At 39.8% G+C, this 13,093-nt stretch overlaps 1 protein-coding gene across 2 annotated transcripts in view; it reads right to left on the bottom strand.

Annotated features, from left to right (window-relative positions):
• Window positions 1–570: 570 nt before the first annotated feature.
• Window positions 571–13,093, bottom strand: part of PLXNB2 (plexin B2) — a 362,828-nt gene continuing 350,305 nt past the window's right edge. For both annotated transcript variants that reach the window (XM_043495909.1, XM_043495912.1), the window contains 7 exons: window positions 12,772–12,926; window positions 11,237–11,397; window positions 10,414–10,561; window positions 8,974–9,038; window positions 7,523–7,598; window positions 5,465–5,539; window positions 571–2,233 (listed from right to left, as the gene is read on the bottom strand). In XM_043495909.1, coding sequence (XP_043351844.1) covers window positions 2,129–2,233; window positions 5,465–5,539; window positions 7,523–7,598; window positions 8,974–9,038; window positions 10,414–10,561; window positions 11,237–11,397; window positions 12,772–12,926 — 785 coding nt within the window. In that variant the 3' untranslated portion in view covers window positions 571–2,128. The remainder of the gene's footprint in view (window positions 2,234–5,464; window positions 5,540–7,522; window positions 7,599–8,973; window positions 9,039–10,413; window positions 10,562–11,236; window positions 11,398–12,771; window positions 12,927–13,093) is intronic.

Here is a 13,093-nt window from a genome sequence, read left to right as displayed (position 1 = left end):
AAGCCAAGTTACTTAGCAGCACTTGCCAATTTATATAAACTGGCTCGACACAGTTTTCAAGTTTACTTTCAAATCCCTAAAAATGTGTGCATCTTGTGGGATTTCACTATGGGATACTGCACTGCACTTTTTTCAAGAGTGCTCCTTTTCTGAGCAAATCACCACCACTGCAGAATACATTGTACCCTTCATTACCAACCACAAGAGATTGTACTGTAATATCACCCTTCAGAAGAAACATCTACATTACTTTAAATTCCCTCCCTTCTTCCCCCAAATCCCAACCTTGATTCAGTGAAGATCCTGTGACACTTAATGGAAAAAAACACATTGTATTTGATTTACAATTAACAGGATTTACAAATAATGACAAAAGAAACATATTAGCAATGAAAATATGATAGATGCCTTTGTTGATCAGGGAGTAGCAGGCACAATGTCTTTGATGCAGCATTCTTATGTACCTCAGTCCTAAAAAAATGGAAAATAACTTATGTCCCAGCCATGCTGAGTAATGCCTATACATGGATGCAAAAAAGTCTTTTTTTTTAAAAAAAAAAAAAAAAAAAAAAAGAACTGGATTGGGATGGGAGAGTGACCCTGTGATGAGACCGTTGACTTTTAGAAATTTAGGGGAAGGCCATTCAATTCACAAGTTTGAGGCTATTTTCAAAAAGGATAAAAATCAGCAAAAGTTAAACTCACTGAAACTCACAGAAAACAGGGAAGGAAGAGATGGCAGCAGAAACTGCAGTATCTTGCCAAGAATCAGCAGAGTTCAAGTGCTCAGCAGGCAAAAAAGCAATAATGAAAGGGAATTAGTGTACATGGCAGCACTACATTAAAATGCTACTTGAACTGCCAAAAACCTGTGAGACAAGAATGAAACAAAGTTCTCTGATGTGCAATACAGCAATTGAAAAAAAAAAAAAAAACGTACCTAGCTTTTCAAATTTGTATAGAACTTATATTGTAAATACACTTTTTGACAAGTAATTTTAATTTTCACTGCTATCAGTTATGATGTATATTCGATCAAATGCAGCATTCCAAGGCTTGATTGAGTGGTATTTAGCTATATGGATATAAGATTTTTCTAGTATCATTACTAGTATTTTACATCACAAGTACAATAAAAAAAAGCAAGTGGTAGTTTTTCTAGGACAGTTCCAAGATTCAAATAAAAAAACTCGGAACCATTCTGATACAAGATATTATACATAACAATCATGTTAAACAGCATAGTCTTGGCAAGCAATTAATTACAGGCATTCTGCTGGTCATATTTTTCACAAAAAAAAGTCATTCAATAGCACATAAATATTTTTTCTGATCTGCTTCTCTTTACAAAACTGTTCATCAGATTCACAGAATTAATACAAGTAAGGCACATTAGCATATATTGTAAAACTCACAATAAAAATAAAAGGTTTTAAAGTTTTAAGGGCTAATTTCCTTTGTGTGATTTCTGAATCAAATTGGAAGTTATCATCAGAACCTTTCCACAGGGGTGACATAACTAAATTACTCCTATCACAATCAAGTGTGGTGGGTATAATACCACGCATTATCATGGCCAGGAGTAGTTAATTTACTGAGAAATAGTGTATGGTACCAAAGCGCATCCCAAGATCTTAAAGCAAAATCACAGACATGTCATTTACTATGTTCATTATGAGAATAATATAGCCAGTGATTTCAGGGCTATTAGGAAATTAATGTCCAGTTATCAACATAAGAGGGGATATTGCATCTGTTTCTTCAAATATGCTACCATTTTTCCGAGTACAAATATTGCTTAAAATATAAAGGATGCTATAGAATTGAATTTACTTGCATAATGATTCTAAAAATGCTGATGTTTCAGATTGTACTATTTGATTAAATGAACTATAATTCCCCCCCAAGGACTCTCTTTCCCACAGATGATTCATTTACACATTACACAGATTTTAATTAGAAGCATAATTTACAGTAAAAATTCTTTACATTACAGCTCTGCTATCAAAAACATGAAATCTTTCATTTAAATTTGTAATTATACATTAAAAAATAGAACACTATTTCCTTAACAGGAAGAATGAATTTAAACATCTTCAGATCAGATTTCTTTATTGTGGCTTTCTAATCAAAGGTCAGTCACTTTATTCTCTAATGCAGCTGCTATCTGCTGTAAACGGAAGGCAAGCTGCATTTTTTGTGCAGCTGGGTCCTCTTCAAGTGCATTTATGATCTGGAAGAAACAGAAACAGAATACTCAGAATGAGACAGTCGGCATCAAGGTTGCTACATCAAGTGTTTAACACTACTTTGGTTTTCAGAGTGTATGCACGTACTAAATAATTTTCCTTCATTGTGCCCCTCTGCTCCATTCTTCCAGTGAAGATTCTGTCTCCAGCCTTTTATCTATATAGGTTTTTATAATATCTCCCATCACTATGGTATTGGAGTGATTTTAAGAAGTAAAATTTCAGATTTTTAATATACTACCTATAAACAATGGAGCATTTGTTTAATAATGATTATTTATTCCAATAACTTTTACTTCTGTTGCACCTTTCATTCTAGGCTTGCAAAGTCCTTTACAAATATTAATCAATCTCCACCCCTGAGAGTTGTACACTGCATTCCAGCTATTACTGACTACAGGATGGCTCATGGTGGCCACAGCCAGCCAGCATAGATTAGAGAAACTCCAAGGCTGTTCTGAATTTAAAAAAGAACCCTTACAGAACTGGTCACCAAGTCAGGGAGTTGTAGGCAGCACTTTTATGGCTTTTTCTGGATATAGCTGAAAATCTTGTTCAATGTCTTTTAGTCTAAATAGCATGGAGATGGCCAAAGAGTGGTATTCTACAACGTGGTCTATGATATGCACAATACATGCCAAGGTACAACCCAAAGAGACTAATTATAAAAGCTTGAGATGGGAGAGGGAAATACGTCATTTAATCTATTCCACTTGCTGTAAAAGGGCTGTTCCTAAATACATTTCCTAGGGCTTTTAATGTCAAATTTAAAATTTTTCACCACATTCTTTTGGAAACTACCTCACAATCTAATATTTTAGGAGGGGTAATGACATATAGTAAAAATGCTTCTTTTCAAAAAATTACCTTCTGAACACAAGTTATAAGCTATAAACAGACAAAAACAAAAAGCACTTTACTTATGTTTAAATGACAATTTATTAGAAGTGCAAGAACTTTAAAAATCCAGTGTTCTTGTCACTATTTATGCTTTTTATTTACATTTTGTCCTTCTTTCAGCTTAGATAATAAAAAATCAATGAGTCAGTATCACTCTTGTTAATAGTTTCTCTTTCAGGGGCTTCAGTGTTCCTTGCAATGTTTGGGTTCCAAACACTGCAGCAGACTTGTTTAAAAAACAATTGTTTTTTAAACATCTTAAATATTTTGTTTTAATGTGGAAACATTTCTGAGATTTAGAGTTTAGAGACATTTATTACAAAATTTAAATTCAGCCAAATTTAAGTGGACATCTTTCCTTTAAATTAATCAATTTCCATTGAGTTTTAGCTCCTTTCTCCTGGCTAAATCTCCTTGGTGAACACACTCTTCATATACTTATCGACAATTATAATGTGCCCATTTAGTTAAATGTCACACACCACACAAATCAACACAGTGCACTGCATACTGGGAATGGTAGTTTCAGTGTAAAGGATGAGGACAGCTACAAAATACTGCAATTTATGCAATTTAAATTTTTCACACAAATTAAATTTTCTTTGTTTTATGCAAATTTGCTGTGGGCAGGTTGTCAACATGGTTCTCTGATAGGATACCCATGGTACCATACAAGTGCTGCTTCTGTGCAGTTCTACCCAAAAGGAAATTCTCAGAGCTGCTGTTCTACAGCAAAAATGTTTAAGATGTTTAGCATTTTTGCTGGCCTCCAATTGAGGAAAAAATTAAAAATACTCTGGGCCTAAATCTTCAGCTGCAGCCCATGCGTAAGTGGAGACTGCAATTTAGGAGTGGAGATATGAGGGCAAGAAAAAGGTTGCTTTAAACTTCTTTTGTACTTCTTAATCCTGGGCTTTCTGTATACCAGGCCACTCAACTGGTGTAACATCAAAGGTTGCTCTAAATTACAAAGGTTACCAGTGGCGGGGCATTGCCACGAGCTGAGCCATCTTGTCCTTGAACATTCTACATACACCCATCACACCCTTGGGGCTGGCACAGGAACTGCTACACTGGTTTTATACAGAATCCCAGTATACTGAATTAACCCTTCCATGTCTGGCTATGCCAATTTTAAAGCTGCTTTAGGCTGGTTCTGCTGTGTAAAGCAGCCACAGCACAGCTGAGGATGAGGCCTGTTGCCTTTAATGCTAAGCATTAGTAAAACCCAAAACTGCACTTTGGTGTGGGGCAAATGGCTAGAGAGATCACATGTGCAGAGTTCCTTTCAGATTCAGCATCTGTTCTTATTGGCTTTGATTTAATTCCAAGACTTTCTAGAGACATTCATCCCCATGGAAACACTTGAATGGAAATTTCTTTCTCCTTTTTTGTTCTCAGAGTAAAACTTAGAGACCTGTGGGCCATCTACATCCTAGTGTGTTTTTTTTCTCCTCCATAAGGCTTCTAGGATCCAAGACAAATTTTGGATAGAATTCATGAGCCTGCTTTTTAATCAGCCCACAGTCAAGAGCTATTCTACCCAAGTTTACCTTGGTCAGGCACTCTGTTTGCGATGACAAAACACAGATTGTAGCATGCATGCAAGTTGCAAGTAGAATTTAACTAATAAAAAAGGCACTCTTCCATCTCTACAGGCAATTTAATGAACCATTCCTAATATAAAGTACTGGGATTTGACACACAGTGTATCTCCTACAATTGCTCTTTTCCTGTTGGCATTGTTAGGGTGCAAATAGGATGGGAAGAGCATTGAAGGGTAAATGATACTGTTAGTTAAAAATACATCATTGGGAAAAAATAGTATTTGATAATCCAAGAGTTCATTTACAACAATGCACTTTTGACCACTGAAACTGCCGTGTCATTAGTGCAACTGAAAAGAGAAGTTGTGGGTTCATTGTTTAGCACTGCCCTTACCTGGTTATCTGAGAGGCTGTCTGCACTGCAATTAAAAACCTGCGCTTGGCATGCCAGCTGATTCAGGCTTGGGCTAAGAGGCTGTCTAATTGCACTGTAGACATTTGGGCTTGGGCTGGTGCCTGGGCTCTAGGATTCTGTGAGGTGGGAGAGTCTCACAGTGCAGGCTACAGCCCAAGCCCAAATGTCTACACCACAGTGGAAAAGCCTCTTAGCCCGAGTCAGCTGGCACGGGCCACCTGTGAGTATCTAACTGAGGTGTAGACACACCCTGAGGGTTCTCAAATCAATTATTTGGCTTATACTGACTTGTAGCCATTATGACTAGTCTCTGAGCATATTAAATATTTATATTATTCAAATAAGAAACTTACCTCATCGTAGTATTTGTTAGTATACTGGTAGAGCTGGTGTAGAGCCACAAGTGTATTTAAAGAATCTGTGTGTGCCTAGTAATTTAAAAGAAAAAAATGTCAAAATACAGTCTTGGCTATTGAACAATCATAACCAAACACACACACAAATACCAGGGACAGTATAATTCTTTTTGCAGACTCTAGCTTTGTATCTTAAAACATTAGATAGGTGACTGGATGGGGTTGGAAGAGGTAGGGAGGATTAGAAATTTTGTTTGATGACTTTCAGCATTCACATGTCAAGATTTTCCTGCTGCAGCCTTTCCAGCCAGCACACAACTCTCCCAAATAAAGGAGGTGGAAAATATTTTGAGTTACAGTATTAGTCAAATGACAGATTTAGGCTCAGACACATCTGCTAACTATATGGACACGCATTGGTGAAACAGTTAAAATCTGCATAGTGTTCAAGGTACTTCAGATTGGTTCTGTCAGTGCCACATGCATATGAAATCCTTTTCTTTCAAGCTTTTTAACTCTTTGAAATAATTCACACTTAAGCTATAGCAAAGGTGAAAGTCATCAAATCATAACAGTGGTAGGAGGGCTTCTAAATCATCATTAAGGTTAAGATTTTGTCACGGGTATTTTTATTAAAGTCAGGGACAGACTGCAGGCAATAAACAATAAATTATGGAAGCCCAGAGCCACGCTGGCCAGGGCTGAAGTCACGGAGGTCACCTGAAGTCACCGAATCCGTGACCTCTGTGACAGACTCGTAGCCTTATTATCAGGGAGAATTTTACACTATGTCTTTTCTTAAAAATATAAAACCTTGAACTCCACTAAAGAACAGGTCATAACCAAAAGAAACTCTTTGTCACCTAAACACATTGGGTTTGATTCTCCATTGCCATTGTATCCCATTATAGTCATATACACCTGTGCAAAGGAAATGCAGAGGAATGCTGCTACCAGTGTAAATGACTACCCAAGGTGCAGGAAAGTGGAGAACCATACCAGTTCTTTTTTGATTTTACACTAGTGTCCCTTATAAATTATTTCTAAGTCTAGTCAAAGCCTTTTGAATTTTGCTGTCATTTCAATTTGGAACCAAACAAAACAAAAAATTCAAAATACCCCACAGAACAAAAATTTTGCAAAAATTTTGTTTTGGGCCAATCTAAATAATTTGTGCTCTGCCCTCTACTTTGGCCAGGGTCAGAGTTGGGGCTGTGCGCCCCCTGTGTCTTTGGCCAGGGCTGGAGCTGTGTGCCCATCCCCCTGTGCTGATTCCCCGCAGTTTCGGCTGGGGCTGGAGCTAGAGCCACTGCTGTGTCCCCCTGCCCTGTGGCTTCAGCAGGGTCTGGAGCCGGGGAAGTGCCCCACTCTGGCAATGGGGCTGGGGCTGTCAGTCCCCTCCATGGGGATCCAAGTGTCATTCACCCCCCAACCCCTCCCAGCTCTCCCCAACTCCCTGTTATTTTTAGTAAAAGTCACGGACAGGTCAGGACTCCCGTGACTTTTGTTCATTGCCCACAACCTGTCCGTAACTTTTACTAAAAGTAACCACGACAAAATCTTAACCTTAGCAATTACTCCACATCAATGTAACAAAAATTAGTAACATAAGCTTTTCTTGCCTTGCAAGAAATCCCTACACATAAAAAGGCCAGTTCATTTCTGTGATCTTTCAATTTTGCTGTGGCATTACACAGTGAACTCACAATCACTGTGTTAGCCATCAATCTCTCCAACACTGTAAACAAAACCAATCTGTAGGAAATGCAGAATGAAAAACTGTTCAACAGCGCTAACTTTTTCCCACAGTAAGCATGAAAAACCAAACACTCCTCTGGGTCAGTTAAAATGTGTTTGAGACAATTACTATTCTTATCATATTCTTATAAATCAACATTTCAAAAGCCACATGAAGTACAATATATTATGTCTAACCAAGAGTGTTTCAGAGAAGTGTGGCATTATTCATCAGATGTTAGTAGACACTGTGAACCCATGCAGAGAAGACAATGAAAACTAGTATTTTCAGGATGAGAATGCTTGTTTCACACTTACCCTGGAAATCTCTGCTAAATGAGTATTCATGTCCTGGTCGCTCACTTGCACCATCTGACGAATACCTTTGTAGTAACTGCAATGAATTAACAAACTTTCAGTTGGGCACAACGGGGAAGTAGAGGGGACCCAGGCCCACACTGGAGCTGGAAATTTGCCCTGTTTCCCCTCCATCATGATGAGGTGCTATAACCCTGTGCACTTGCTTGGCCTTGGCACCTTCACAGTCCTTCCAATGCCCATGGTCACTAGGCCCTCGGTGAAAAGGGGAGCAGGGGGCACTGGGAACCCCCAGTTCCCAGGAGGGTAAGAGGTTAGATCCAGGTTTGGTGTTTGCTGGGGAAGTGAAGAAACAGAAGGAAGATAGGTCTGGGAGCCCCACACCCCATTTCACCCTGGTGGGGATGATGCTCTTCAGCCTGACTGCCTCTCTAGGTAAGAGCTCAGGGTTAGATTTGGGGCAGAGACAATGTGGAGGGAACAGCATGGGGCTGGATGTGGGGCAGAAGGAGGGGAGTGTGTGTACACGTGGGTGCGGGGGGAAGTGAGAGCCTGGGTATAGAGGTAGCAGCTGTGGAGGCTGGGAGCAAGGGAGAGAGCTTGGGTGCAGGGCAGAGGAGGGAGAACTCTGGGTCCCCTCCTTAGGAAGATTCTGATTGCTCCCCGGCTTTCAAACATCATGAACTGCACTAGCAGTTTAATGGTAATACTATAGTTTGATTTTGCAATTATTTTAAACAGGTTTCCAAATAATAATATCGTAGTTGCTCTACCACAACAGACCAATGGTCCAGTTAGCTATCCTGTCTCCCCCTGGTCATTTGTGCCTAACGGATTAGAGAACGGTGCACATCACAAAACACGTTGTACCCTACTGTGCAAAGCCCTGCATCTGGTAGCTATCTTATGCCTTGAAACTTTTGAAGACCTAGGCTCAAACTCTTTACCATGGCTAATGCAACTCTTAATGCTCTTTTTATTCATATAGATCTCACCTTTTTGAAACTAAGGAAACTTATTACCTAAGATCAGAAAATAAAAGGGGAAAGATATATTTTTGTTGAAAATGATTTTAGGGTATAAGCCTAGCCAGTTGTGGAAATCTGAACAATCAGACAGATTGTGTTGGCAAAATGGGAGCCCCTGGGAAATTACACATTTTGGCTGTCTCATTTTCAGGTAATTTAAAATTAAGTGTTGCCAAAAACTTATGAACACATACATACGGTCACAATCATGTTTCATTTCAACATTTACCACATAGCCTCAGGGACAAATACCATGATTCTAACTTTTTCAAGGGTATTTTATATCTGTTTTCAGTGGTTGAAATTTAGGCCTTTTCCCTCCAACATTAATATTTCCATAGGTAATACTGCTGCTATGCTAGTACCGAGAAGTTTAAACCAAGTGACCCAGAACAAACACAAAAAACTTCTCTATATACTTACTCTTCCACCATTTTCTTATAGTTAGAGATCTCTTTTGCATAAAGTAATTTGTTACTTGGAGAATCCTGGAAAATATATAACAGGCACATTTTGATTAGCTAGGAAGACCCTATCCTCCAGGTTTAGTGTTAACGTACATAATTAAGGCTATGTTTTAGTCACAGGTATTTTTAGTAAAAGTCATGGACAGGTCCCGGGTAGTAAATAAAAATTCACAGCCTGTGACCTGTCCATGACTTATTAAAAATACCAGTGAATAAGACCTGTTGGGCGGGGGGCTGCCCGGGGCCCCTGCGGGTACTGGGGAAGGGTGGCCTGGCTGCTTGGGGTGGATGGGGAGGGAGGTTGGCAGTGCATGGCCTGGGACCTCTGCTGGTGCTGGGGGGGTGTGGGCGGTGGCGCTCAGCCCGAGACCCCCGCTGGTGCTTCCAACCTGGCTCTATGCCTCCTCCCCCCAAGCAGCAGCAGAGTTTTGGTGTGGGAAGGGGAAGGAGGTTGTGGCATGGGATGGGATGAGGCAGGCTCTGGATGGTGCTTACCTGGGGGGCTCCCCGGAAGCGGAGACATCCCCCTCGTTCAGGGGATGTCTGCGCGCTGCCTCTGCCTGCAGGCACCACCCCCGCAGCTCCCAATCCAAAACCAGTGCTTTGGGTGGAGGCAGCATGCAGAGCTGTCTGGCCACGCCTCCACCTAGCAGCTAAGAGAGGGGGAACCCCCCAGGTAAGTGCCGCCCAGAGCTTGCGTCACCCTGTCCCATGCCCCAACCCCTTACCTCCTCCCACACCCAAACTCTGCTGCTGAGGGAGGGCACTGGGGGCCAGAGACTGCCCCAGCAGCGGCCGGTGCGCCTGGCACAAGGGCTGCCTAAGCTGCCCCTGAGCCAGGCACAGCGGCCATTGCAGAAATCATGGAATACGTCACTTCCACGGCCTCTGTGACAAACTTGAACCTTATACATAATACAATAGAATATACCTTATACAAGGCTCGTCCCTTTATACACTTATAAGTATACGTTCATGCACTGTTTAACTTCTTTTGGATATTATTCATACTTAAACCATTATCCCTCACCTTATGAATGGGAATATTTATGTCATGAAAAGAATTAAGGTTTTCATAAGACATTATTGTTGAGTTTTAAAAATATATTTATACAATTGATACATAATCTTTTTGAATTATGGAAGACCTGAAAAAAACGGTTCCTAAATTAGATTTCTCTAAAAACTTTGGTGAACTTTGTGATCTTATTCACACTGTAAATGTCATTGAACAAGGTAAGCTTCAAACTTTCACCAAACCTATTAAATGTCCAGATACTGACTGAATGATAAATTTAAGGGGTTAAAAAAAAAAATCTATCCAGAATCTTCCGGGAGTATGCATGTTGTCTGTCAAGCATGAACATAGCCATGGTGTAGAATGTAAATCACTTACTCTGCTTAATTTGTGCTCTGTTCTTGTGCAGGCATCCATGAAAGTCTGTGCAATGACTGACAAGGAAGCATCCACTACTTCATGGACATGAACATCAAAGATAAAATGGGGATTTTTCAATATGTTTACCCAGAACCTAAGTGGCAAACTGCAAAGCAAGCAAAGAGATAAACACACCCTCTTACACAATGAACATAATGCAGGAACCAATTCCAGAAAACTAAAATGAGTACTTTGCATTTGATCTTCTGAGTACATTTTAGCTAATTTATGCATTCAAACTCTAATATGAACAACTACTTATTGTCTGGTTTCCCTACTTAAAAACAAAAGCATGTACGTTTCTTAGTTTTATAGAAAGAGAGGAGGAGAATGATTACACTTCCCAGAACTCCCCAAGATGGTGTGAGAAAACAAGTGTAATTAGAGAGCATATGTGTTACTTTTATGCCCTTTAATCATCTGGTTAGGGTGTGAATTTTAATAATTTAGCACAGGTCTCTTTGCCTCTCACTGCTGGCAACTGGAAGCATTACAGGAAATTCCCAGCTCTGGGTGCACTAAGGAAAGACGACAGATAAAAGATAAGAAAATAGAAGCTTTGCAGACAGTTACACTTACAGTAGGTTCGGCTCTATTTTTGCATTTTCTAGCCCTAGGGGTAACCTCTTTGATCAATGTAAATAATTGTTTCAATTAAAGCCATTCTCAGAATTACAAATTTATTTCCTTTCCACTTATATCTGTATTTAGAGTACCAGCGTTGTTCGTGATTACAGTATTGTTTCTCTTCAATCTAATTACTATTTTGTTTGAGTCCTACCTATTTGTTTTCCAGATGTGAATGGTATCTTCATCCTTGAGCTCATGTTTTTCTGCTTGCTCATCAAGAAAGTCAAAGAAGTATTTCACAGCTGGTGGCACGACATGATTTGAGTTGAGTACACTGTGAAAAAAGTTATCTACAAATTGCTGAAGTGTACCCTGAAAGTGTATTAAAAAAAAGGAAAATGACATTAAAATTGAGCCTACAGTACAAATGTTGTGTTATCCTAGATTTTTCTCTCTGCTTTACACTAATACTTTGTGTTCTGCTCATAATCATTGAAGGCTTTGGCCCAGAATGCCAAGGACGCATGATGACAGGCCACAAAGGCAGATTTCGCCTGCAACACATAATGTTCTTTCCAACAGCTAAAATAGCAAGGGAGTTGAAGAAAATAGTGATATGCTCTGTTTTAAAAGGGGTGTGATTTCATAATTATTGCACAGGGAACATAGAAGTGTACGCTCTGGACTTGGCAGGTAAGGGAGAAATGAGTTGCTAAGAGTATTAAAATATGAGTATATTTGCAAACTTAAGTTTCCTGTACATATACAATCATCTGATAAATCCTTTGGTAACAACTGCTTTGCAGGTCATCTTTATGATACAGAGAGAACTATGGTAGGTCATAGCTGTAATCTTATGACACCAGAACACCTTATGTTAGTACTGTAATAGTATTTTTGAAAACAACATAATCTTACACATCAACCCAATAAACAGAGCCAAGTAACAAAGTAAATTCTTATCAGCTATGTCCAACTGGCTCTCTGATTAGAGGCAATAACTGGGCTTGCCATATCTGCAGTACTGAATCTGGCCCAGGATGAGAGGGGGGAAAGGCAGGGTGGGGGTTGCTAGTGGGTTATAGATAACCCCCAAACTGTCTTTCCTCCATCCCTGCCTTTTGTCCCTATGACCGGAGGGGTGTTAACGGGCCATTTCATCTTAAATGGTCCTTTGAAATATGTGTTAACCATGTAGGCTAAACAATCTGTTCCACCTTGTATTTAGCTGAGAGACTCTGAGGTCTGGTCTATACTACAGACTTACATCAGCATAACTGTGTTGCTCAGAGTTGTGAAAAATCCACACCCCTGAGCAACATAGTTAAACCAACCTAACCCTCAGTGTAGTCTGCTATGCTGGCAGGAGAGCTTCTTCCATCGACATTGCTACTGCAACTCGGGGAGATGGGTTTAACTACACTGATGGCAGAGCTCTCTCCTGTCGGTGCAGAGCATCTTCATTAAAGTGCTACAGCGGCACAGCTGCATTGGTGAGGCTATAACGATGCAGTGTTTTTATAAGTGTAGCCCTCCACGCAGGGTACCTTTCCCAGAGCTGAAGAAGAGCTCTGTGTAAATTCAGAAGCTTGTCTTTCTCACCAACAGAAGTTGGTCCAATAAAAGATATTGCCTCATGCACCTTTGTCTCTTGAATAACTCAGCATTTTAGTCATCTGAAACTCACAAGGCAAGTTAACCAGCTTCCTTAAAAGAACTGCCTAATAATTTAACAGTAAATCCTACCTTTACAGACAGAAGCCTTGTCAGGTAGATTTCTGTAATAGCTTTGGTTCGTTCTTTTTCTTTCATACTCCCTCTTTTCGATTTGCCTTCATCAACTTCATCTGCTGGTCGAACTAGATGCCAGATCTTATTTTCATCTTCCAATAGTGCATGCCCTAGAAACAGCAATTGTGATAAAATAATGTTAAAAAAATATAGTATACGTACATTGTAAGAGATTGTGCTCATTTATCCCACAGATACCTTGTTTTCTTCCACATGTGCAATATTGTCAACTTACTTTCATTCTCATTCAGGGGATTTAGATGACTTCACTCCTGCC

This window comes from Dermochelys coriacea, chromosome 1, assembly GCF_009764565.3.
Source record: "Dermochelys coriacea isolate rDerCor1 chromosome 1, rDerCor1.pri.v4, whole genome shotgun sequence".
NCBI lineage: Eukaryota > Metazoa > Chordata > Testudines > Dermochelyidae > Dermochelys > Dermochelys coriacea.
Note: the sequence above shows the minus strand (reverse complement) of the source record. Positions and strands in the feature narration are given on the sequence as shown.